The sequence below is a fragment of the Hyaena hyaena genome, unplaced genomic scaffold, assembly GCF_003009895.1.
Source record: "Hyaena hyaena isolate Hyena2069 unplaced genomic scaffold, ASM300989v1 scaffold_1207, whole genome shotgun sequence".
Lineage (NCBI taxonomy): Eukaryota > Metazoa > Chordata > Mammalia > Carnivora > Hyaenidae > Hyaena > Hyaena hyaena.
The window spans coordinates 353,260-380,893 of record NW_024081838.1 but is presented as its reverse complement, the minus strand read 5'-3'; the positions used below and the strand labels follow the sequence as shown (position 1 = coordinate 380,893).

The window sequence follows — 27,634 nt, the reverse complement described above, 5'->3', positions numbered from 1 at the left end:
AGCTGATGCCCCTGGATTTCAGCAACTAAAGCATTTCTTCTTCTTCTTCTTCTTCTTCTTCTTCTTCTTCTTCTTCTTCTTCTTCTTCCTCCCCTTTCCTCCCTCCTTCTTCCTTCCTTCCTTCCTTCTTCCTCCTTCCTTCCTTCCTTCCTTCCTTCCTTCCTTCCTTCCTTCCTTCCCTCCCTCCCTCCCTCCCTCCTTCCTTCCTTCTTCCTCCTTCATTTTTCTCCCTCCTTCTTTTTTCCCCTTCTTCCTTCTTTTTTCTTCCGCAGGGGATCAGGGCTCCTTCGGAAGGGCGTGCCAGCCGAAACGCGGCGCGGCACACGCAATACTTAGGCGGCGATGCGTGTAGGGACCCGGTGGAGAAGGGTCAAAGGCGGAGGGAGAACGGAAATGAATGTGAAAAACAACGAGTCTTTCAGCGCGCAGGTTCTCAAATTCTTTGATTCTGCTGATCTTCCTAGAACAATCCTGGTTCCCTGAGCCTTTCTCCCTACGGGGTCACTGGGCACGTGTAAGTGGAACTTTGCTTGACTGCAGCTTCCCGCGCCGCGGGCGTGCTCTCCGGGGGCAGATATAAAAGGAAAGGAGAAGGGAGCGGAGAGCCAAAGCAGTCGCGCGCGGGCTGGCCGCACGTTGAGCTGTCCAGGACATTCCCTTCCACAACCACCATTATTCTGGCTGCCCCGCGCTCCGAGGCGCCAACAAACGTGGGGCTTCGCTGCAAGCAGCCCCTTGTCCAGGGCTCGGTGCGCCGCGGAGCTCTTAAATCAAAGCAGATGCGGCGGCAGCATTCCCTGCTGCAGACATCATGTTTCTCCAGCTGGTCACCCACGTAGGGGGGCGCTACGGGGTCCGAGGGGTCGGCGGGGTGGAGTGTCGGAGTTTTTCTGCAACTCCCGCCGGGCGCCGCGGGACGGAGGAAGAGCTACAGCTCCTGGCGCCCCATTCTGGACCTGGGGAGTCACCCCCCTCCAGGTCCGCACCTGCACCTGGGCCTGGTTTCCGTCACCCCCCCAACCCCCCCTCCCCCATGTCTCGTCCACTAACGGACCACTTTTGGGATCTAGAGAGCGACGGACCACGAGAGCACCCCTTTATTCACTGAGTTTGGAGGGGCTGTCGCCCTCCCTCCTGCGCCGTCCCCGAGGGCCCGCGACTTACCGCTGTTCAGCTCGTAGCCAAAGAGGGGGCTGGCGCCCGGCTGGGCGGCGGCGGTGACCAGGCAGTTCCATCTCTCGTGTCTGAACTGGCTCCTGCACTCCTGAATGCCCAGCCGCGCGCCCTCGCCGATGCTCGGCAGCAGGTACGGCTTCCTCCTGCACAGCTCCTTCTGGCGGCTGTTCAGCGGCAGGTTGGCGCAGCCCAGCTTCTCCGGGACCCCAAAGGAGGCGATGCCCAGCCACCTGTGAGACACCGCCGCCCCTGGCGTGAGCCGCTCCCCGCCGCTGCTCTGCGATCCCACAGGTTTTGCCAAATCTTGGGTCATCCGCCCTGGGGTCCCCGGCCCTGCTCCCCCGCGTCAGCTCAGACTTCCCCGACGCTGGGCGCCCCTTCTGCCACAACCCCCGCGCTGCCCCCATACTCACATCCAGTTTTCCTGGGCTCCGCAGGGGAAGAGCGCGAGCAGGGCTGCCCACAGCGCGCACAGGCGGGACAGTCCCAGGAGCGCCGCTCTGTCCATGGCCCCAGCATGGAGTCCCCCAGCCGCAGCCACTGCACGTCTGCCCTCGCTTCCCAGAGGCCCGCCAGGCCCGAGGTCAGTTCCCCAGCGCCAAGCGGTCCCTCGCCCCCTGTCTCCCGGTAGACAACATAGAAAGAAGGCCCGCGGGGGTAGGGGCTCCCAGCAGCCTTCCCCTCGCGTGCAGGGAGCCGTTGAAAGGAGGTGGAGAAAGTAGCTTGGGGCCCTGCTCCCTCCCGCGCGGAGCCGGAGGTGTGCAGAGGTGCGGGAGCGCCCCACGCTGCGATAGGTGAGAAACTTCTGCGGATGCAGCTGTCTCCATCGCCCCCGGCCTCTCCTCCCACCGCCTCCCCCCGGGCCGCGCCTGGAGCCTGATTGGCCCAGCCTCGGCCCCGCATCGCCTCGGCCCCGGACCTCAAGCTCCCATTGGCTGCGAGCGGGCTCCGCGGGGGGCGCTCGGGCCCGCTGCTCGCGGACCGCGCGTCCAGACCCGGGTGTGTCCGTGACCTTTCCTCCCGTCACAGTCATCTCAGAGCGGGTCTCTGCGGGAGGGGTATTGATCCAACCCGAAGGCTGCGAGGGCCGCTTCTGTCTTAGCAACCCTGGGGGAAGGCGTGGGTCGCATGGGAGACGTTTGAGTTCCACCCACCCCACTCGCATTTGGATTAATTACCCTCTGGGTGGAGTGGCTGGAAAACCTCACTGCCCCCGTTTCTTTCCTCTCCTTCACCTCACAGGAGGGTAATCTTTTTGAGTCAGAGTTGGTACCAAACAAGTTGACCTTTCAACACTCCCGCTTGAGGTCTCAACGTGTCAGGAGACTTCAGATGGGTGACATGCTGTTAGGCTTGAGGTCGTCGTCATTTAAATAGACATTTATTTTTAGCCAAAGAGAAGTTTCTGGCCTCGTATCTAATCTACCGTATTTACGTGGTGTTATGTGATTTCGTTTTCCCAGTGTGTCTCCTTTCCTGCAGTCTTTGAGAGCATTGTGAGAAGACGGAGGGCAGAGACAGAATGTGCAAGAGAGCTTCTGGGGAGCACCAGAGTAGATGAAGGCTGTGTCCATACCCTCATTGCCATTCCGTGTTGTGGCTCACGTGGAGACCTTGGACAAGGCTACACGTTGAAGACACACTTTAAAAACTTACTTATTAAATGCTTAATGTTTGCCCAGTACTGTGGGAATTTATAAATAATACTGCTTCCGTCAAGTTCACACACCAGCCCCAGAGACAAACCTAAAGCAAAAGAATTGGAGATTTCAATGAAGGAGAGTATACAGTCCAGTGAGGTACTCTATGGAGCCAAAGAGAGTTGGGAAGCCAGAGAATGTATGGTGCCTGGCAGTTTAGGGAGGTTTGTTAACCGGGGATTTTCAGGATAGAAGACCTCTGGGGGAGCCGTGAAGGCAGCTGGACGCATTCAGCTGTGGTATCCGACAGTCCTGCCTCACCTCGTTGGTGACATGAAATGTTGCTGAGAGGTGTCACCTGCTCTCCAGAGGACTTCTGAAATGGTAGGGAATTCTCAGGGGGGACATACCAGCTTGGTGGATGCCCAAATCCAAACGTACTCAGATAAAAGATTGGCTTTCCTTCGCTTTGTCCTCAAATAAAGGATTTTATTTGCCACATTTCTCCTCCATCAGCCCTGAGCAATAAAAGCTCACTGAAATTCCCATCCCATCCCATTCATGCCTTTATCCAACAAATATTTGTTGAGTGAACGCTATGTACCAGGTCCTAAAGCCACATTGTAATTTTTAGAGAGTCAAGTTGATGATAGGGTGTAGTTACTGATCCAGACATATTTTGGCTAATGGCTAGTGGCCTCTCTCAAAATCAGAGCCTTCATCCAAGCTCACTTTATTCTGTGAGCCTCTCCAGGCGGATCATGGAGCATTCTCTTTTATATCCCCACCATTGGGCGCAGTGCATGAAGTCTTGGTTTTGAACAGAATTTATTGAGTGGATTTACATGATGAGCAACACCCTGAACACATACCTAAGTGGTCTAAATGATGAAATAAGAGAAGTGACTTCCTTTTCGGGGGGGAATGGAGGAGGAGAGAATATTAATACTTAGGGATTATTCTGTCCATACCTCTAAAGCAGAGGGAATTTATTTCCACCAGCTGATGGAGCTGAAGAAATACACCTTTCATTCAATGAACAGACACTTGAGTGCCTTTTTTTTTTTTTTTTTTGGCCAGGCATTGTGAACCTGCATGCATGGCGAGCCTCATGAGTGCTTCTAGTATTCAACTCTTACTCTCACTCTGTCTTTTTCTTCTCTCTCTCTTTCCACACAAAATTTCAACCCTTCCAAATTGATACTCATTTTATAGATTAAAAATGAATTTGGAGCTTGCTCAAGGTCACTTAAGTAATAGAGTCAAAAATCCATTTTATTGTAGACGCCTGGTTCTTTCCATCTCAATATACTGCTGCATAACCTAACTCACAACTTTTTTTTTTTCCTGGTTAAATCCCATATCGCTGGGCCTCGGGGGCTAAAATTCTCCTTTGTGTCCCATAGTTCTTCATATCACAGTTCACAGATATTTCCATCTGAAGAGTTGGTCTATCCTCTGAAGATACGACCCATGATGGGTTGCCTTGAAGTGGCTCTCACTGAGGCAGATGCCCGTCTACACGGACATCCTGCCACTTGCCTGCTCGCGTCACTGTCTGGTTTCTGCGGGCTGGGCAGAGCAGTGGGGAGAGCAATGGGTGAGTTGGTGACTGAGGCGCCAGTCAGCCAGTTATATTCTTAGGCAATCATTTCAACATTGGGCCTCAGTTTTCTCACTTTTAAGATTATAAAAATCTCTCTTTCAGATCTGAATCTCCTACTAGTGTTCCGATAGGGCTGGAGGGGGGGAAGTGGTGTGAGTATGTGTGTGTGGGGGTGGGGTGGGGGGGGTGGGGGAGACTGCATTTGCTAGTGGGTTTGTAACCTTGGGAGGAGGAAGCCTTAGTTATTGACAAGGGCGTGTCTACCTGAGTGATGGCCCAGTTTCCAGGGTAACACAGGTTAGTATGTTTGGGCCCCCATCCTGCGTCTCCAGTTCTACTTTGGCTTCTGAGTTTCAATTAAAATTAATTCTTTTAATTGCAAAAATCTTTTTAAATGGTTGAATTTTAGGGGCACCTGGGTGGCTCAGTCAGTTAAGAGACTAACTTCAGCCCAGGTCATGATCTCACGGTTCCTGGGCTCAAGCCCCGTATCAGGCTCTGTGCTGACAGCTCAGAGCCTGGAACCTGCTTCAGGTTCTGCATCTCCCTCTCTCTGCCCCTCCCCTGCCCCTCTTCTGTCTCTTACAAAACATAAATAAATATTAAAAAAATTTTTTTTAAATCGTTGAGCTTTAAAATACATTGTAATCTAGGGGCATTTGGATGGCTCAGTCAATTGAATGTTTGACTCAGATTATGATTTCCCAGTTCACAAGTTCGAGCCCTGCGTCAGGCTCTGTGCTGACAACTCAGAGCCTGGAGCCTGCTTCAGATTCTGTCTCCAGCTTTCTCTGCCCTTCCTCTGCTTGTGTTCTGTCTCTCTGTCTCTAAAATAAATAAATGTTAAGAAAAAATTAAAAGTATATTTAAAATTAAAAAAATAAAAATAAAATGCATTCTAATGTTATCATGCCATATGAAATTTTATTTATCTTTTTAAAAATTTTTTAGAGAGAGCACATGTGTGCATACAAGTGGGGGAGGGGCAGTGGGAGAGAGAGAGAGAGAGAGAGAGAGGGAGAGAAAGACTCTTAAGCAGGCGCCACACTAGCATGCAGCCCCATGCCCACTGGGAGATCATGACCTGAGCCGAAAGCAAGAGTCGGATGCTCAACTGACTGAGCCACCCAGGTGCTCTAATACGAAAAATTTTTTTGAGGATAAAGTTACAGATATTTTATTTATTCTGGAATGTGAATGTGAGGAATTCTTTTATAATCTAATTTATATCTCTAATAGAATATGGCTCAGGTCTCCTACCATTGATGGGGATTATACTATTTAGAGAGAAAAATAAAGTAAACGATGGGTCAAATCCAAACATACACATAACTACACATTTCAGATTGTAAATTTTTTAGGGAGCAACTAGGAGCCTTGGTTCCTATTGATTGTTTACAATTTCATAATTTGGAGAAAGGACACACTATTAACGAGCCAGTAGAATATGACCTGAGGTTTCACTGTGTTATGCAAACTTTCTCAGCTTCAGGTACCCATATCTGTAAAATGTTGCAAAGATTTTATCATTCACTGTTCATAAATCCAGACTTAGACTATGTCATCTCATGATCTGAACCCAACTACCTAAAATCTGATTAACACTAACAAAAGCACCACGTGACTCCAAGTTTGCACAGGTTATTGAAGCATCTATGTGGTCTTGATTCCATAAGGAGGATGTGTATTTGAACCCATTTTCCTAGCAGAGGTCAGGACTTTTGAGCTGTATTCTGGAAGAGGATGTTTAGGAGGAGGAAAGCCAGATTTCTAGCATATTCATTCACTCAAAAGAGCTCTCTCAAGGGACTGAATCTGTCGTGACCGGGGTCATCTTTGACCAGCCAGGCCAACTGAACCAGATAAGTAGTTGGCTGGCAATAAATGCCACTGCCCACTCAGGACTCTTGCAGATTATTCATTGCGGCACCGAGAGGAGCCTGTTCCTTCTGGTAGTTTTCTCTTAGTCCCTGGGAAACTCAGCAAAAAGTCTGCCTGCACAGATATGCCTTGGACTCTGCCTCTGGCAATCCATCAGAGAACGAGACTTCTAAGGGCCCTGTTGTAAGAATTTCTGCTCAGATCACAGAGACTTATGCACTGGAAACTGATACCAGAAGCACCCCAGCTGGTCCTAACTCCCATGATAGAACAGAAGAGCAGAGGTGACTTTTTACATAACTGGGTCCCCATCCATTCTATTTTAAATTCCACCTGGATGCTCCCAGTGTGGAGCAGAGCAGGGGCCTGGGAATACTGGCTCTCGGGCAGGGGGCCGAGAATGATATTCTGGATGTCCCGCTGTCCTTCAGTGGCCCGGAAAGACAGTGGGAAAGTCAGACTTGGAGCAGCAGAAGTGACGTCAGGGACAGACCCAAGACAAAGAGGAGTTGGAAAATGGTGCTGTCTTGCTTTTTAAATTTCCGCAAGTGTGAAAGTGAAAATTTTTTGTCTCCTCGTCCTAAAAATCAAGGTTGAAGGAGAGACGCGGCTTATCTCTAGTGGCGATCTTTTTGGAAGGAGGGAATGAAAGTAAAACGCCACCACTGAGAGACCAAGAGTGGTCTCTCTTGCCCGCGGGCACAGGTAGGCAGATCACACAAAACTGAAACACACAGAGGATGTGGCTTCCTCACTATCTCCTTTCAAAAATTGTTGTTTGAATTTTGTAAAACAAAACAACTAAATCGATGCATAATTACTGATTTTAATACGATATCAAGAAAATGACTTCAATTATCTGGCATTTATGTTTCTTAGGGTACTACTTTTAGGGTGCTCACTGGGCTGTCTATAATGGAAAAAACAACTTTTCTGGTTTTTTCCTTTTTACTAAAATTGAGCAACTTTAAATTTTAAGGGAGAAAATTTAGAGGGAAGAGTCCTTTAGAAACTTGCCCGTGTCTATGTTATTCTAACTGCTAAGCCAAGCAATTACACTTGATTGTTAGGATGTAATAAATAATTGGCCAGTAAAAGACCATTTAAAAATCAGCCCATGCTGAAGTTGCTTTTGATTTTTTTTAACGTTTATTTATTTTTGAGAGACAGAGAGAGACAGAGCACAAGTGAGAGAAGGACAGAGAGAGGGAGACACAGAATCCGAAGTAAGCTCTAGGCCCTGAGTTGTCAGCACGGAGCCCGACAGGGGGCCCCACAAACCGCAAGATCACGACCTGAGCCAAAGTCCAGAGCTTAACCGACTGAGCCACACAGGCTCCCCTGAAGTTGCTTTTGTATTCAAAGTTGCCATTCACATTCCACCACTGGCTACTGTCCTCACTGTGGGTGGGATGCATGCTCAAGTGGAGTTTAAGTCTGCCCAACCGATTAACAGCATTTGGGGTTTACCTGGGTCTCTGTCTTCACACAGAGGTGAATCATATATTTTTGTTTAATTTTAAGATTTATTATTTATTTTGAGAGAGAGAGAGAGAGAATGAGCAGAGGAGGGGCAGAGAGAGGGAGAGAGAGAATCCCAAGCAGGCTCTGTGCTGCAGTGCAGAGTCCGACATGGGGCTCAGTCATGACCTGAGCTGAAATCAAGAGTAGGTTGTTTAACCAACTAAGCCACCCAGGCATCCCCGGGGAGAATTGTATTTAAACTTGACTTTAATGTTTTCACTTTCTTGACTGAAATCCTTCACAATTTCTTATTTACTCCTTTTTTTAAAAGTTTATTTATTTATTTTGAGAGAGGCAGAGAGATTGTGAGCGGGGTAGGAGCAGAAAGGAGAGGGAGAGAGAGAGAGAGAGACAGAGAGAGAATCCCAAGCAGGCTCTGCACTGTCTGCACAGAGCTCTACTTGGGGCTCGAACTCATGAAACCGTGAGATCATGACCGGAGCCTAAATCAAAAGTCAGACGCTTATCCAACTGAGCCACCCAAGGGCACCCCTATTTATTCCTATTTAAATTTTAAACTCTTCAGTTTGACTTCTAAATCCTTCATTCAGGATTTGTCTAGAGCAGTCATTTCTGATGAAATTCGCTCAATTTCAGCACATTCATTCTTCCTAGACAGCCCAGTTTCTTTCTCCTGTCTTCCATAAGCAGGGGCTGCATTTTCCTATTTCAATTTCTTGAGAAACACTGCCTCAATGCCTAGACTTTTCTTCTCGTTCGTTTTTCTTCTCGTTTCTTCTCGTTCGTTCGTTTTGGGTTTTACCCAAACCCGCTTCCCCACCCTTTGAGTCATACCATTTCAAGAAGCCTTCCACAGTTGACCATATTAATGTCTTTCTTTGCCCAGGTCCCATGTTATCTGAGGTACCTACCGGGAAATTTGTCATGTAATTAACTTTTGCTCTCTGATAGTTTTGGGTGCTTCAAGTGTAAGCCACCAAATAGATCGTAAATGTCTTCAAATCAAGGAGTACGAGCAAATTTCTTTGCAACCCCCCGCCCCCATTGCCCATAAGTCTGAATGTGTATTAGGCATTCAGTAATGGTTGTGCGGTTGCTGTTTTAACAGACAAGGAATTTCTCATAACAGTGGAATCAATAAAGCATTAAGTTGAGAGCTGTCAGCATTGACATAATCTACTCGTTTACCACTTTTCAACTGGAAATTGGCCAAGACTCGTACCTAGTACATTGCATGAGTATTTGCCACATGATTTGCTCAAGTTCCAAGGGGACCACCAGATGGCTATGTCTAGAGTATTCACAGCTTCAGTCTCTGCTTGTGCTAAAATCGGTAAATAAACGGATACTCTTAAATCTTTCTGACAAACCTGTAGCTGGGCCATGTGCTGCTTCCAGGTACGTTCGTTGAGCCGGGCTAATAACTCAACCGCTTACTGGAGTTTCCTCCAGAGAATGCTTGTATTTGAGTAGGCAAGGGCTCCAAGCCCAGGAGATTTACGAGGGCTCAGAGACATAAACACAAGCGGCATAATAGGTGTGAGGTGTGTTCCAAATGCGGCCCTCTCACCTTCTGTTAATGATTACGAAGGGAGGCATCAATACAAAAACAGCCGACTGGAGGCTCTCAAGTTCGCAATCTGATGAAGTCTTCTGGTGCCAGACCAATTTTGGGGGCTGTCACATGGCTTAGTGAAGCAGCTTCCAAAATGGGCTGAAAACCACAATATTGATACACTGGGCCACATGCCAGAACAGAGCCTGAGTCCAGCCGGCTGGGTAAAAGGTTCCAGTTGCTAATTTAGCACCAGCGCATTGTCTGGAGTCCCCGGGGCACACTCGTGAAACCAGCACCAGACAAATACAGCGGAGCCACTTTTTAATGCTGTTTTGGGGAGAGAACTAATATTTGCCTTCTAGGTTAACTGAGTTGTGGCAGGTTTCGGCTGGAAGCTTTCCTTCAGGAACTGATTTGGCCCTCAGCACGTCTTAATCTTAGAGGAATTGCTGGCAGCCCAGGGCGGGGTTCAGTGCTGGAATCTTACCCTTCCTACGCCCCTCCCCTCCCTGCCCCAGGGGTTCTGATGAATAAAGCACGCACAGAGAGAACTGAACCAGTTTGGGCAAAGTATCTGGGCTTTATCAAGTGTAAGGCTTCCTAGTAGAGCTAGATTATGCAAAGTGAAGCTTCCTCTTCCTCCTCCCACCGATTTGAAGACAGCAAGGCTGACAGGGCGAGGCTGATCCAGGAGGCGCCCCCAGCCCCAGGCCGGGAAGCTGGACCTGAGAGAAGGGGGTAGAATGAGGCAACAGAACGTCAGGCAAGAGCTCCTGCTACTTGAAGACATGCAGGTCTATGAGGAGAGAGAGTGGGACTATCTTGCTTTTGGGGCCCCTGCTGGTGATGGGCACCTGCTGACTGACCGCTCTTTCTCCACAGGGCAATAGGGTACAGACTCCCTCACGAAAGAAGAAAGAAGTGAGAATACAGACACGCTGAAGGAGGTCCTCACTTCCTTAGGCCAAGAGAGCAAGTCCATCAGTTCTACCACCTACTAGAAAATGTAGTATTGTTAAGTCTTCAAAACAGATGGGCCGGCAGATTAAGAACCTTCGCGGAAGCCAGAGGCAGGGGACCTGTGACACAAATGCTCAGGACTGTATTCTGAGGAAAGACGAGTTCTACAGTGACACAGCGGTTAGAGAGTGACACAGTGGTTATGGGCACATCAGTGCTCAGTGTAACTCTAGCCACTTCTGCCTTTGGAAGCTGTGGGAAGACGAGAGTCGTGTCTCCTTATCAATCACTCTGGACTGCAAAGGTTCAACCCAAAGGGGCAGAAGGATGATTTCACACACAGAAAATAAGTGTCCCTAAGCAACGTCCTTCTCCGCTCTTTGAACCTTAGGACACATTATTTGTTTTATTTTTCTGCTTTTGGTTTCCCTTGGTAACGTTAAAATGAACTCATGATCCCTCACACGTTGTCATCTCAGGCAAGTGGCCCAGAAGCATATTGGGTGGCCTCGTCGATATAAAGTTAGAAAGGTGGTTGAGGACGAATCACAAAATTAATAACCAAGAGGCGGCTTAAGATCGGTAGGCTGAGTTGGAGAAATACATTGTAATGTGGATGTATAGAGATATTCATAAAAATGCCGAAGAAATATTTTATTTATCTAATATGCACAATTATTTGTTGATAGATTGCATAAATTGTCAGGCTAGACAAAACATGTGATGGCTGCCTGTGATTGTTTATAAAGAAATATATATGCTTTATTTTTCAGGGTAATTCAAACCATTTGATAACACCTATGATGGAGGGTTATTTTTGTTAATTGCTGATTTAGAATTCAAACTCGAATAAAAGAAAGGAGTTGAAGGTGATAAATATATTTCACAGCTGGGGAAATCAGAAGAACCACTTAAAAAGATTAAGGTCATGCAACATTTGTTTCTCTTCCTGGCTTAGTTTTATGTAGTAGCCCTCAGCAAGTGTTAGAATCTTTCTGTGTCTCCTTTCCTAATATTTAAATTGTCCAACTTAGTAATCTAATCAAAGGGGTATAGCAGTGAATCAATGGGACTTTGCAGAAAACCTTAAATAAAATGGCCCCTCTCACTGAACTTCTCACAAAGCCATAGGCTTTTAAGAAATCATATAGATGAGGTAATTAAAGAATTGTCTAAGTCTTGCAATGGAAAACATTTTCCCACTTCCACACTGGCCATTTACCCCTCCCCAGAGGTGGTAACTTTCAGCTGTATTCTTTTGGTATTCTGCACCAATTTGTTAAATATCATACTTATACTGTTACTTCTGAATTTTCAAACTGTTAGGCATTATCTACCCCCTTCCTGCTGTGGAAGTGGAGGATCTGCTCTGTTCACCCCTCACACCCTCCCCCTGCACATGTACACTTTGATCCCCTTTATGTCTCCAGTACGGATGTCTCAAAATTGTGGTCAGATCAGCTGTCAGTCCTTATTTTCTTCTCACACATCATGCTATTCATGCTAAGCTACATGATATGCTGTGGTTCTTTTCCTTTTCCTCACTTGCGTTTTTTCCCCATTTGTCTGGTTGCTATGTGCTTATCACAAGTCCAATGTCAGTCCTTGCCAGTTCCCAAACCTCCTCATGGGCATCAGACGTTCTTTTAATATCATTTTTATGACTCAGTGTTCCCCAGTGTCCCCTGACCTATTCCAATACGGAACAGGAGCCCCCACATCTGTTGCCCATGCCATCTGAGATCCACCTCGCCATCATGCCACTTGGGTAGAAGGAATGCAAAGTCTGCTTCATCGCCATTTCCATCTTCTAGAGGTTGCTGGCCTTCCTTGGCTCTCGTTGCCTTCCTCACGTTGTTCTGACCTCGGCTCTTATTGTCATATCTCCTTCCCTGACTGTGACCCTCCTGCCTCCTTCTTAGGAGGACTCTAGTGATTACATTGGGACTGCTTGGGTCGTCCAGGAAAATCTTCCCTTCTCAAGATCCTTCACTGGGTCACATCTGCGAAATTTCTTTTGCTATGAAGGGTAACATATTCATAGGTTCTGGACATTAGGACATTGTAGTAGGTTGAGTGGTGGCCCTCCAAAAGATATGCCTACAACCTAACACCCAGAACCTGTGAATGGGATCTTAATTTTGATTTTTCCAAAGCATATTTCTTTACAGAGCCCTTCAAATTAAGACTCTTAAATGAAATCATCCTGGATTATCTGAGTGGGCCCTAAGTCCGATGACAAGGGTCCTTATTGGAGATAGAACAGGAGAAGAGACAGATTCAGAAAAGGAGAAGGTTATGTGAAGGTTGGAGACAGTGGAGCAAAGACACAAGGAATGTTGGGGGCCGCCAGAAGCTGGAAGAGGCAGGAAGCGTTCTTCCCTCGAGCCTCTAGCAGTGCAGCCCTGTGACCTTCTCTCAGATTTCTGGACTCCAGAACTGTGAGAGGATACAATTCTGTTGTAAGCCACCCTGCCTGTGGTCCTTTGTTGTGACAGCCCTGGAAAACCAGTCAGATGCGCACGTATTTGGGGGGTGACTCTTGTGTTTCACATAGTATTATTAATGATATATATTTTTTGCAATTTTCTTCCCGCTGCTTCTTCCAATTCACTTTATTCTGTTTGCTTTGTGTCTATCTGTCCTCCCAGAAGTTGCTTCAGATGTCTGGTGTTCCTTGCTTGTTGCTCATGATTATGCATGAAGTACTAAAAGCCAGTCAGAAGCTCGGAGCACATGGGTAGGACTTATTGATTTGAGTTTTACTTTAGGGTGGTCTCAATGCATTATTTTTTGGGTGAATCTTCCGGAGCAATATATTTATGTCTTGTGTCTTAGGCCGGTCACTTTCCCCAGAGAAGAATATTCCGTCTCCTATTTTGATGATACTGTCGAAATGTTCTTCAATTTAGTGAGGGAGAGGACTTGAGAGGCTCAAGGAATTGCAGTCTAAATTGAGTTTCTGTTTTTGCTTTTGTTTTTGTGTTTGTTTTAGTATAGCTGGTCTTGTACTGAAAATCCAATTCAGTGCTCACATTGAAATAGCTTGATAACTTCAACAAGAGTTAAGTTTCTGCACTGGAAAAGTTGAATCGGAATAAAGGACAACTTTTATTGCTGGGAAATGTGAGAAATGCAATTAGCAAGTGAGTTACAGTGGTTAGGTTTATTCCAAAAACAAGAAAACTCATGATTCTGAAGACCCAGCTGAAAGAAAGGATTAGTCCTTTTCAAAAGGCAGTTACAAAAGTAGCACTAATCAGATTAGTTAGTACAAAATGACATTTTCCTTTTGTGCCTACAGTTATCCTCTCTCTGATTAAGAGCATCTTTGTATTCCACCAGCAATGTAGTAACTTAATGGCCACGAGAACAAGCACACAGCTGGATAATTGAAAATTTTAGTTTTCAACTGGAGACTGTGACCTTTTGTTATTTGTGGCGTATCCTCCAAGAGGCACATACTGACTCTGGTTAAACTGCAGGCCATGCGTGCTGACTGATAATCATGGCACCGAATGACATCTGCCACCATTTCTTAAGGTTTCTGAACAGCCTCTTTCTTTCTCCCCTGAATTCTTCTTGCTCTCATCGCCTCTCTTTCTTATTCTTCTCATGTTCTGTGACCTTCTCCTTTTCTTTCTTTCTTTTTTTCTTCTTTTCTTCTCATAACCTGATGGACAAAACTGGCTGGCTTACCTTCCCACCTGGTGTTCTAGATCTAACACAAAACAAAAGAAGTGAACAAGAAAGCTGATATTTCTGGAATCCTAACAGTCGGTGGTGTAAGTGTTTGAATCCCGTTCCCCAAGGAAACTTAGACCAGTGGTCAGCTGCTAGTATTGCACGGGAACAAACACGGCGAGATAGAACACCCTCTATTTAGGTAAATGTTATGCTTTTTATGTGCATGAAAGGAACGGAAGCATAGAAGTTTTCATAGTTTGCCTTCAAACCACTCATCTACTTTACTTCTCTGGAGAGACAATCCAGAAACAATCGGCATATCTAGTCAACATTTAAAAATCTTTTAAAATCCTTTAAACCATAGAATTTCAGCACAAAAAATTTCAACCTTCCTGATTTGTCAAGGACCACTCATGTCTTAGAAGCTTGATGAACATATGAACCACTCATGTCTTAGAAGCTGTCATATAAATTATCTGTAATAGATTGTGCGGAGACTCTAGAAGGATAGAATCATTGTCATACATGTGGTTGAATAACTCCTTTTCTTTCTGAAAAAAATGCACCTGCATGGGGCCATGAGAATGGATAAAACATTTAGAACCCTCAGCCCACCAGCACCCCTAAATTGATGCTGGCAGCCCTGGAGCCGTTGGCATAGCAGCAAGATTGTACTTACATTCAACTCCTCTAAGCAATAAAGGAGAGATACCCATATTTATTTTATTTCCATCAACAGTTAAGCAGATGACTGACTGTTTTCACTTTAACAACGCTTTACATCCTTGGCAACCCTCTGAAGTGGCCTGCTTTTACATGCAGGGGGTGCTGCTTGGAAAGTGCAGGGCAATAAAGCACAATCTGTTGTTGCTCTGGGCAGCGGCGGAAACCAGCAACCAGAGGGGACAACAAACAGTGTTCAGTAGGTCTTCCAGCTGAGCTGAACTGATAAAATGTGAAACGATGGGTAACGGGAGTAACCCAGTCAAGTCACCTCTCTAGGTGAGTAATTTAGATTCCTGTAGCGATTCCAATAAGGCATTATATTCCAAGTCCATTGCCCAACTGTAGGTGACTTTAAAGTTCAGCCTGGGGAGGTGAACATGGCACCACATGGCGCTTGGACATCGTGGCTCATTGGAAACCAATGCCCCTCTGCTTCTCAGGTCCCCCTTTCTCCCAGAGGAATCTTTTCGGCAATAGGGTTCCCTTCATAATTATCCTACATCCTCTTATTTACCTAGTGCGTTGAATTTGCCAGCTGTTTGGAGAAAAATGATGTGATTAAATTCACTCATACTACAAATGTCTAATAGCTCCAACTTTCCTAGTATATTAGCATCTTAAAAGACCCTGGAGGTTAACGTGAATGATTGCCCTAATTGAATGATTTCAAACAGAAGAACCTAGTAAAATAAAGAATTGTGGACACAGTGGGGGAGCCATCTGGTAACAAAGCAAGGAGGCCTTCTCTTCCGCTCTTAATTCCAGACTTAACTTTGTGCTAAAGTTAAGAGTATCTTTCTCATGGCTTGCAGTCCTCTGTACACGTCCCAGATTCATATTTCGAAGGCATATATTATACCACTTGCAAAATTAAGTTGCTGATGAACAGATCTGCTATCTTGCTTTAGGAAAAAATATGCAGGGAAATCTTTCAGTTAACTCACTGTTGCAAAAAAAATTACAGAATCAGGGAGTGTAAAGGATGCAAGTACCCATTTGAAATGCACCAGAAACAGATGTCTCCCTACCTAGGCTTTTGAGTGAAAATGTGATCCCTCTACCCAAAGCATTTTCAGTTCTGTAATTAAATTCAGTTGCATTGTTAATGTACTGTTGACATTAACTTGTATCTCATATACACAAGACTGGGAATACACACATGTTAACTTGAAACAGCTGTTTGCAAAATTACTACAATATGGCCAATACTTCTTTTAACCATTATGTCCCTCCATTTAAACATGATTTGCATCTGTAAGCACTTATTACATATAAAATTATAGGAAGATTTATGACATAAAAATGATGACTTTTGGTGCTACATTACTATTGCATTTGACAATAGTATGGTAGAAAAAGAAAGTTAATAGAATGTTTTCTACAGATCAGAAGTCATGCTCCATTGATATGCATGCCAGAAGGGCCGGGCCTGTGTGGACATCCTGCCACACACCTTAGGATCTGGTTAGCCGGCAGCCCTTGGCCATCACCGCCCGTTCTCTCCCATCTCCTCTGTTCTTGCGATGGCAGAACCTTTGGGATAAATTATGTGGTGCTCCCTGCTTCTTTCAAAAGCCCCATTTCTGAATGGCCGATGTCTGGGAATTCCACAACTAAAAATGCCTTCGTTTGTCCTCTTTTAAAGGTTCAGTACCCTTGTGAGGGCTTGGGGTATAAGGCCTGTTGATTCATTAAACCTGGGCATGGCGTCATGACATGACCCCCTTTCCAGTTTTGCCAGGGGCAGGGCAGAGAGCATTGGTGACTGCTGAGATGAGCACTGAGTGGGGTGCTGCGAGAAGAAGTCCGGAGCACCTCAGGTCTGTGTGGACTGAAGTCTTCAGGCCCCGCTCCTGGTGTCAGCGGCTCCCACAGCATCAGGCAGCCTCTCTACAATGCAGGCAGGAGACTTCCAGATGGGGCTCCCACCTCCTCTAGCAAGCTCTCTGGGCCCCCCACCTCAGTCCTCCTCCTCAGGGCACAAAGGGAATCAACAAACAATTGGCACTTGCTACAGAGGGTTTGAGGAAGTGATAATGTGATTTTCTAACGCAATGTTTTATCAAAGCCTCTTAGACAAGTTCCATTTCGAGCCCAATTTCTATCTCCAGAAAATGTTAAAGTCTGTTAGTGCATTTATTTTTCCATGCTATAAAAATTCATTGAGTGTGTTTTCTTTTGCTCGGCAATATATTTCCAAACTGAGAATCCAAAGATTAAAATACTGAGTGAAAGAAGCCAGCCGCAAAAGACTACACATTGTATAATCCTGTTTATATGAGATGTTCAGGGTAAGCAAATCTATAGAAACACAAAGCAGATCAGCAGTTGCCTAATATTGGGGGGGAGGAGGGGAAGTGTAGAAAGTGATTGCTTTATTTCTCTTTGGGAGGACAAAAATGTTTGAGAATTAGATTATGGTGATGATGGCAAACCTGTGTACATTTACTAAAAACCATTGAACTGTAGACTGTAAATGAGTGAATTTTATGGTATGTAAATTGTATCTCAATAAAATAGTTAAAAATACGTAATAAATAAACACAACCAACCAACCAAAAAAGTTCCTTCCTCCTATGGTTGACATTCCAGAGGCTTCAAAATATGAAACCAAGGAAACAAAAAGGCTGGCATGAAGGTAGGTAGAGTGGCCAAGGGAGCACAAAGAAAGAACACTTTGGTGTCTGGGGAATCAGAGAAAAATCCCTAGAGGAGATCACATCCAGGCTGAGAAGAGGCAGACAGAGAAAGGAGACTGGGAGACAAGTGTTTGCCAAGCTTCTACTCTCTGTTAGACACTGTATGATAGAAAGACTCAATCGTAGGCCTTGAGGGGCTGAGGCTAGTGGGGTGGAAAGAAAGAGGTGAAGATAGATGGGCACAGAGACTGTGGAAATAACAAAAAGGGGAAACCAACCCAGTCAAGCAGGTGATGGTTGAGTAAAAATTCAAACTTGGGGAAAAGCAGTGATGGTTTAACCTTATGAGCTGTGGGACTGCCATCTTGCCAAGGGCCTCCCACTGGCAGTGACTGTCCCATCTTACAGGGTTCGGTTACCGCTAATGCCTTCTGTCTTCCCTCAAGTCTGTCCTGGCCAAGGGGAAAGCCCTGTGAGATCAGAGCCATCCAAGAAAGTTCCGGGGCAGGGAGGTGGACAAGTGCATGACAGGAATCCCTACCAAGAGTAAGTCCCACAAGAGAGCTCTACTGACCCATTTGTTTTCAGCAGGGCCCAGAGCTAGCTGCCCAGTCCTTCCTGCACATTCTTCTTATCGATTTAGTAGCTGGAATCCTCATGACTCTGCAGCTGAAGATTTCCCAGCATCTTCCCAGTCTGATGATTTCTGGCAGTTTGGTCACTTGTCACCTCCTAAGAGAGGCATCTACCAGACACCTCTTCTCGTTCCTTCCTCCCGGCTCTGCTTTACAGAGGCCTCCAACCACATTCCCCACATGTCCAGACGAGCACTTGGTTAAGGCATCTAGAGATAGAGAACCTGTTATTCTAAAGGTTTTGCAAGCTACTATAAACTTAAAAATAAAAGGCATGTCTTAAAGAAGTGAATGCAATGAATCTAACAATTATTTAGTACTTACTATTTATTACATTTTGTGTATGTGTGCACAAACACATGTATTTACACACATAAGTGTGTATGCATGTTTATTCATTGTGGGTTTTATTTAAAAAAAATCCAGAATTCCTGTTCCTGAGTTCCTTATTGATACACACTCTGCCCAGAGTGTGAATCACTCTGGAAGTGAAGGAAGGCTTGGTTTAAGCCCCACAGATTTGGCTTTCATGTCTACAAAGGCAGCATGACAAGTTAGTGAGGGAAAGGCATTTATTTTCACTGCATTTGATAACAGTTTACTGAAGATGATGCCCAGGGAGGCTTCCATCAGAAGAGAAATTGACTTCCAGAAACTCTGTACTTCAAAGACTTACGATGACCCCAGGAAACAGAAAAATACCACTTGGGCCAATCGCCCACTTGAGACCGCCCCTTCTTCTGGGAAATAGAAACCTGAGATGCAGTGTCGCTATCAGTCTCATCTTAGAGTCCATAAATTATTCATGGAAAATATCAATTTATTTATAGGATGGGTGCCCAAGAGAGAGTCCCAGATGTTTACCAATAACATGGTCCTGGAACTCCATCCTATTGAAATGATTCCTGTTTGGCAGGAATAACTTGTGCTAAGGGTTGTATCCATAGCCTTTTATAAACATGCCATTGATTTTGCATAGCTAACATGAGCATTGAAAGGGGACTCTTTAGAGACAAGTATGAACAGACACCAGGTTTTCGCCAGGGGGTGTGCATATGTGGTAGAAACTGATGAACCCAAATCCATGCCATTTGATGACTATCCTGGTTTTAGTCTACAAAGGCATTGTTTCAATCCGTTCTCTCTGTACTGTTTCTAAAATCAGCTCAAATTTTACCTTGTCAGTAGAAGAAGTAGCTGCAAATAATTTCATGCCCTGCCAATGACATAGGCACTGATTTTTAACAAAAGGCTTATAAAACTTTTTATGATACTATAAACCTGGAGAGCTCATGCCCATTAAAACATAAGCTTCATGTTACGTGTAATTAAGGCGAGGAGGAAAACATTAAAACTCTAAGTTTAAAAGTGTACCTTGTATTATATATGAAATGCACACAGAAAACGCTGCCTAAGTTCCACCTCAAAGACAAAGGTAAAGACAAGCAGGAAATGCTATGGAGAGTGAATGATTCCACGGCTGAAAAATGAATTGCTATTTCCAGTTCTCCAGGGGATACAGTGTATTGACAGTTAGAAGTCATTTTCTATTTTTCCAGATTGTAAATAAGAAAGTATCATTAAAGTCACATTCAGCTGCTATTTCGGTCCAGCAAAGTTTGAAAATTATTATTTATTTTTTGCTTAGGAATGAGGACTTGTGTATGAGGAAGAGGTTTGAAGAGATGGGCAAGGTCTGTCGAAGGCAGCATGAGAAGGGGCTCGGAGCTATCCTGGAACCCAGTGTGAGAGGCAGGCCTAGCCTGGAGCCTCTTCTTTCCACCAGAGCAATTGTGATGGGCTGTCGGGATTCACTCAGGCCATGTCTGCTCCCATGTGGGCATTTTGTACCATCCTCTCAACTAAATGTATTCACTGCACACAGACGTCAAGAATTCTGAATTCCAGCTATTAATGTAAGATCCGCTGGAGACCAAAGAACCTCATATCTCTAAGTGGGTATATGATTGGTTAGATGTTACAACATATGCCTTTTTTACTTTAATGCTCTTAACTTTTTTTTCCTCCTGTTCAAATTTTGAGTTATTTTCAAAAGCATATAAATTATAGACCAAATAAAAACTCATATCATAGAGTGTGAAGGATATTAAAATGTTGATCTTGATGCCATACAGTGAGATTTCAAATCTACACATTTTGAACAGATTTTATTATAGGGGAAAAAATGGAAATACAAATGAAATAAATATAAATAATATATAAGTTATAAATGATATATAAGTATATAAATTATACATAATATAAAAATCATTTAGCCTACTACTAAAACCTGTATATTGATGTATTTTACCAGCCAACCATAAAATAAGGAAATTTTTCACTAAATAGTTGAAAATCAATTGAATATATATATGTGAGGCCATCCATGTTATTTCTGAATTCTGATGTACAAATAATCAATTATAATTTCTTTGCTTTTTAAAAATATCAAAACATTGAAATAAATTTTACAGGAATTACCTTTTCACGTAATAAAAATATGTTGCTTTCCTGAGAAAAATATCTTGGTTAGATATATAACCTGTCTCGTCATAACTCAGCATAAATCAGATTCAAAACCTAATCTACCTACATATGATGACCTTGTAGGAATATACAGAAGACCCTTTTATGGTGCTTTCTCTGAAAGCAACTGTTTAATTTTGTTCTTCCTATTATTTGGGTTTAAATATTTATATTCATTTACACTGTAGATATACTTAAAAGTTGTATATATTCTTGAGAAGCTTAAGCATTAGTGTTTTGATTGTGTATTGTGTGTGTGTTAAAACATAGGGATATGACACTTAATAGAGCCATAAAACAAATTCTTTATATTTCAGCGAACATAAAGAAAACAAATGGAACCCCATTTTAGGAGGATTGCATGGTCTATATCAGTTAGAAAAAAATGAGCTCTATAGCCCCCTATACCAGGTGACTGAATCATAAAAGAAATATGGAAGTTGATAATAGTAGTTACTACAGCAATAAAAACATGATAAAATGTTCCTTGACAGTTTGAAACCTTGAAAGCCTTGCCAAATTGAAAGCCCTGGCACTATCCTGCTGTCTTTAGTAGGTCTTTGGGTTTTCTAACAACTTCTGGTTCATCCCTTTAAGTCAAAGTGATCTATCAAAATGCCTTAGTTTCCAACAGCAGTCAAAATCAATTGAACTTAAAACACACATTTAAAAAAAAAAAAAGACTACTATAGTATTTGCAGAGAAAGGATTTCTTGATTGAGTCAAAATGGTCAGAATCTGCTGTAGTGTCATTTTGCAATTGGATATATATATTTTGGAGTTAGCAGCCCACATGAGCTTACTCAAATTTATGTTTGTTCATTTTAAGTACAATAATCCTAGCCGCTGATTTTGATGACATTTTCTTTTTGCAAGGTGGAAAATTCACAGGGAAAACTTTACATACTGTTGATTCTTTAAGTCTTTGCTCAACTTAAGAAGGCCATAAGATGATAATTAATAAGTTCCTAACCCTGACAATCTCTCTAGTCTTTTAACCTTATTACTGTTTTAGACCCCTGTCTCCTGACCATGCCAAAGCATTACTGCTTTGAAATAACTCTTAGTGGGTTACACATTTTTTTGATCAGTTTCTGTTTTTCTTCTTGGAATCCTTCAGTGAAATGGAACTGAAGGAAGAAACTTCAAATGCATAACAGCATTATGTTTTCCTCATAAATATTACCAGAACTATTTCCATTTCAAAAATCAGTGATTTATGCCAACTCTTTCTAAGTAGAAATTACTGTTTTGTAGCAATGACTGCTAAGCACAGGGGTAACTAACGGGAGGAAGATCAGATGACCCAAGTGTAAGCCCAACTGGCAGCCAATGGTGAACCTTTCTTTTTCATATGTCCCTACAGGATCCTATTAGCCTACTGGATGGGTTGCAGATAGCCCACTGTGCTTTTAAATACACACACCACACACACACACACACACACACACACACAGTGTCAACAGTAATGCTTGGAAATACTTATGCAGTTATTTCTGACTTTTAATATTATAAATGTTTTCTTTAGTTTAGTTCAGTTTAGATTGGATGCTAATCAATTCTTACCAAAAATAATACACTTCCTTAAACTTTTACATCTAAAAATTGTTTAAATACCTATTCTTATTTTTTCTCATTCAAATTATGAACTTGTTAAGCACATACAAATACACATACACACACCTACACACACCTATTTCCCTAAGGTAAAATAAAATGTTTTTTCAATTAAGGAGTAATGAAAATGATCTTAGCATTTCAGTGCCTTATCTTAAAAGGTTATGTCCTATGTTCAAAAGTTTTGGTTATTGCACAGCAGGGAGTTCATCTGATCAAAATTCAGAGGATATCAGGATTGGAAGGAACTGGACAGTTATCCTATTAAACCACATTCAAATAGCTGAATGTGTATCATAGTATCCTTGCCAAGTAATCACTGTATCGTTGCGTACCTCCAGTAAAAATGAAAATAAAAGATACTCTTTGAACACAGACTGTTACTAGTAAGACATTTATTAATAGTATTATTACACTTTTTCCTAAAATCTATTATTATTTCAATGGTGAAGAGGTAAATGCCAGGCTAACCTCAGTCAGATGGTTATTATAGTTAGGTTGACAGTAAATTACAAGAAACATCCAATGACTAAAAACCTATCAGAGAGTATGTAATACATTAAAACATGATGGATAGGCTGCATGAATTGGCAATATTTTATACCACTAAAAACATAATAAAAAACCTAAAAACAGTGTTTGCATATAGTTGCAGATATTAGAAAAATCTTTCATTTAAAATTTGTTAATGTTTTATTTTATATTTGAGAGAGACAGAGACAGAAAGCAAGCAGGGGAGGAGCAGAGAGAGATGGAGACAGAATCAAAAGCAGGCTCCAAGCTCTGAGCTGTCAGCACAGAGCCTGATGCGGGGCTCGAACACACCAATTATGAGATCATGACCTGAGCAGATGTCGGACGCTTGACCAACTGAGCCATCCAGGTGCCCCTAAACCTTTAATTTTAAAGGTTAATTCTGTACCACTTAAAAAAAATCTATCATCTGTCAGAGGCAGATATGTATTGTTTATATCAAGTGATAGTTGTGCTTAAATATAATTTAAGACAGTTAAATATAAATTCATGTTTACTTCCATATAAAAATATATATAAAAATAGAGTATTTAAAGAGGTGGATATTCATACCAAGGAACTTATCAATCAAAATAGTCTTTTTTTTGTGTGTAGTAATGAACCTGAGGTATTTGTACGTTTGGTAATTTCAGACATGTATTGAATAACCCTCCCAGCTTTTTTTCCCCAAAAGAAAAATAATCCTTCAGAAAACAATTTGAACTGTGGGACAGCTCACGACAAAACACTTGTAAAATAAAGAAATTCACTATTTTGAAATTAAAATATAGATGAGAAAGCTCTCAATAGTAGAATTACATATGTTTTATATATGTATGCCACAGTTTTAATAAAAAAATAATTTTATACCTACTCTCAGTTTGGATTAGATAAATCAAAATATAGTTACTAGTAACATATTATTTGTGGACATATACAAATGCTTTATGAACATAAATGCCTATGCACCTGCAAATGCCTAATCCTTTGAAAATATTTATATAAAACATAACCTTAAATTACAGAGGGCTCTAATGGCAAACAAAAGCTTTCATGAGTAGCATCATCAATAAAACATAATAAAGTAATACATGAGGAACTATATTCTGTTTCTCACTTTAAAATTACATATTTAATCAACTTATACTGCAGTTACCCATCCAAGTTCATGGACAGGGTAGGAGGGAATGTTTTTGAAAAGTACAAAGAGTGCAAAGTTAAATACATTGGTGTTTTAACTGTAAATTACTTCACTTCCTATCTTTCTCCAAGAATCCCTCCGAATTCCCTGTGGAACATTCCTGTTCTTCTCCTTTAAAATATAAAATTTAAAAAGTATAGGAAGAAATGTGTTTCCTAAGCATTAGATTACAAAGTGTAATCTATCATACACATCACTTTTTCTCCTAGTAAAAAACAAAAGCACAATCCCTACTTGCAAATGGAATGTGACTGCTTTTTTCCCCTTTTCAGTATTAATGTACCGAGAGAGAAGATAACACAACATTCAAGAGCATTATCCTTTTTGTCCACATAATTCAAGTGTCTGTATTTCTTCCTATTATCACCATGCAATACCTAGCCCACAGCGGTTCCAATTTACAATTATACTTCAAGTAACCTTTTTCAAACTTTAGCTTTCCCCTTGAAACCAAGTGATTTTCAAGTGCACATACTGACCTTATAAAGCTGTAGGGAAAAAAAAGTGTTATTATTACTTGTTTTAGCCATGTGTGCATTGGTGTGTATGCATGTGATAGTGTGCATGAGTGTGTAGTCAATCCAAAATACCCGTGATGTAAGGATTTGGTTCTCAGACCATGCCCCGGTGAGTGGCTGGCCTCCAATTCCAAGTTCAGTCCTCCTACAGGCAGTCTACACAGTTCTTTTACTTGCACATATCCTGCTGAGAAGGATTTCAGAGCAAACCTGATTAATTGGGCCTCTGACATGATATGGTGACTGAGAACTGGTTACAGCGTCTTGTTGCCGTTTGCTCTGATTGCTGAAATATTTTCCCACAAGATGATTGCTTGATTGTTTCATTTTAATAAAGTGATATTCTTTGGGTAACTTTGATTTCACTACCTGCAAATAAAGAGCAAAAAAAAGTCAAAATCAAGGAGATTCAAGCCCTGCATAGATGAGTATAAGTAACTCAGAAACTTGAGTGGCATCTTTATCACACAGATGTTGCCTAAAGGTCATAAATAAGATCTACATAATGAAAAGCCAGACTAACTTATCTGTCAAAAAACCCCCAAGGTTGGAATTAGAATTTCTGCCTTTTTACTTACCTCAGGGCAGTTGGTTTCGGTGCAACCGAGAAATAGTTTCAGTTGGTTTCTCTACCACACTGTTGCCTGTGTGTGTGTGTGTGTGTGTGTGTGTGTGTGTGTGTACTTAGGCCAGATGCTAACACACAGAGAAAACACTGAGGTGCCTATGCTGGGTCACTGAATCAAATACAGTACTTTAAACTTGTCACGGTATCCTTTTATAGAATGGAAATTAAAACTCTTTGCGGAGAAAAGAAAAATACTTTTCTACTGCACAACAATAAGCTGATATCATTACAATTACTGGTTTCATTTTTCTGGGCACTTAGTTATGGAATTTGTAGAAGCAGCCTATGCCATATTAAGCTAGTAATTTATATATGTATATATGTTAATATATTTATCTTAAAATTGTGTGAATAAGCAGAATTATAAAGCATTTATAAAGCATAAAAAATATACAACAAATGTTTCCTCTCCATCTCTGCTTCCCCACCTCCAGTCACTCAGCTGCTTCCCCAGAGACAACATATATTAGCAGTTTCTTTGTATTTCCATTCACACATATTTTATGAATATCAAAACACACACATATATAAACAAAGAGGCCATATTTATAGTCCATTTGTACGAAAAGTTTACGAAAAAGTTGCCCTGATAGACAGTGATATTCTATAACTGTCAGTTTCAATCACTGGGTTAATGTAATTCAGGTTGTTAAGTCAGAGGGAACCAGAGGGGATCAGACAAACTGGGGAGAGGGCTGCAAGCAGGGAGGAGAGAAAATACTGGCAAACATGTTTGGAGTGTCTTTACAAATGAATAATAAATCACTAAGTCACTTTCTGAATGATTAATAGTGCAATTGTAAGACATTATTTTAGGTCAACATGGACACATAAACTATGTAATTTTGGTGCCTAATGAAGGCAGCACTGGCTCACATAGATTTTTAAAATTCCTTTAAGCACTTTATAATGATTTAGATCCACATTTTTAAAATTCCATATGAGGATACACTGAAAACAGCTCCAAAAATACAGACTATTTAAACAAATACAAGATATTTATTTTGAAGATAAGCATTTTTAGTTATATGCAAGTAAGTATGAACTTTTTAGAAGATTTATTTGAAAAGAAATTCTGTAAAGATCTAAACCAAAATGTTAGCGATCTTTGGGTAGAGGAATTCTAGCTGATTTAAAATGTACTCTTCGTAACTTTTAGTCTTGACTCTTTTATTTGAAAACAACAAATGTACATTCCTTTATAATCATAAAAATGTTGAAGCTATTCCCGTTCTGAAGAAAAAATGTAATAGTAATGCATTTGAAAACCAATTATACCCTGCTAACCCCAAAGAAACGAATTGTTTTCCTGTAGCTACGGGAGGTTTGGTTTTTTATGATCAGGCCCTCAGATGAAGTGATTCTTAAGACGACCAGTGAAATCAGTGGGTTGTGGTAAGGAATCCCTACGAATGGTAATTCAGAGCTCAGTTTGCAGTGAAACACTGATTAATATTCCAGGTCCTGAGGTTGGAAGTTTCTCTTATGTGCAGTTCCTTCCACCCTCTTCGGTTATACTACAACTTTAAATATGATAGGAAGGGAGGTGCCCCAATGTTTTCCTGAAAGTTCTGCCTGTTTTGGAGGAGGTGTGTATTCAACAATAGCAAGATTAGTGAACATTTTTAAGGAAGTTTTTTTAAGGAAACACTTAAGCATAAATATTACATTAAACCTTGAAAAAATATTATTTCAGTGTTCTGAAGCCAAAATAAGGTTACTTTTGTTTATATAAGTTTATCTTAAGGTCTGGCTTTGGCAATTGCCAGATGATCTACATGCTAATTAAATGCAAATAGTTAAAAGTACATCCCGTTGCAAAAGGTTGTATCATTTAAATTATCTCAATGTTTTGTATGATTTCAGGGTCGCATTTAACGTTGCATTACAAATGTTGGATAATGCTAGTGTAGATGCTTACAGCAATCTTGAATGTGATTTATGAAAGAGATAATACAAAAATGTATATTTCCAGTGCTTTCTTGAAGCATATAGCTTCTCCTTAAGAGTAGTGTCAATACGTTGCCAGATCACATGGGAAGGTCGATGATGTATTTCTATTTTTAAACCACTAAGGTGAGCTCTGAGAAAGGAGGACGGGATGACGGAGTCCCTTCCATCTTCTGAGGGCCTGCCTATGCCTCTCACAATGCCACTGCTTGCAGTATGCTCTTCCAGACTGAATCCAACGCATCTATCCCAGGGCTTGGCCCAACAGCACTTAATTCAATTGGTTGCCTTTGAAAGGTATTTTGCAAGAAATAATCAAAGGTGATAACTTTCTTAATTCCTTGGTTAAGCCAGTATTACTTTGAAGCTGACTGCTGAAAGGTGACAAACCTACAGAGAAAGAATTACTTCAATTTTGATTTGTCAAAATAAAGATGTAAAAAGTCTTCCTGAATACTACTGTAAATTGAGTCCAGGAGTCTTTTTAAAAAATCCAGCACTATTATGCACTATACCACAAGCACATACAATTTATTTCAGGAATGTAAGCTTTAATATTATAAAATATTTTGTTACAGGAAATTACCAAGAATTATTTATAGTTATATGATTGTCTACCTTGAAAACCAAAAAATAATGAGATGTTATGACGTTAATATTATAGCTTTTCTATATTCTATCAATAATT

At 42.1% G+C, this 27,634-nt stretch overlaps 2 protein-coding genes across 5 annotated transcripts in view; both read right to left on the bottom strand.

Annotated features, from left to right (window-relative positions):
- WNT16 (Wnt family member 16) overlaps positions 1-1,684 on the bottom strand; it is a 70,812-nt gene extending 69,128 nt beyond the window's left edge. For all 4 annotated transcript variants that reach the window (XM_039222861.1, XM_039222862.1, XM_039222860.1 and 1 more), the window contains exons 1-2: positions 1,590-1,684; positions 1,165-1,406 (exon numbers count right to left, since the gene is read on the bottom strand). In XM_039222861.1, coding sequence (XP_039078792.1) covers positions 1,165-1,406; positions 1,590-1,684 — 337 coding nt within the window. The remainder of the gene's footprint in view (positions 1-1,164; positions 1,407-1,589) is intronic.
- A 21,328-nt stretch (positions 1,685-23,012) lies between these two features.
- Positions 23,013-27,634, bottom strand: part of CPED1 (cadherin like and PC-esterase domain containing 1) — a 282,813-nt gene continuing 278,191 nt past the window's right edge. Inside the window, exon 22 of the mRNA XM_039222864.1 lies at positions 23,013-24,737. Coding sequence (XP_039078795.1) covers positions 24,525-24,737 — 213 coding nt within the window. The 3' untranslated portion in view covers positions 23,013-24,524. The remainder of the gene's footprint in view (positions 24,738-27,634) is intronic.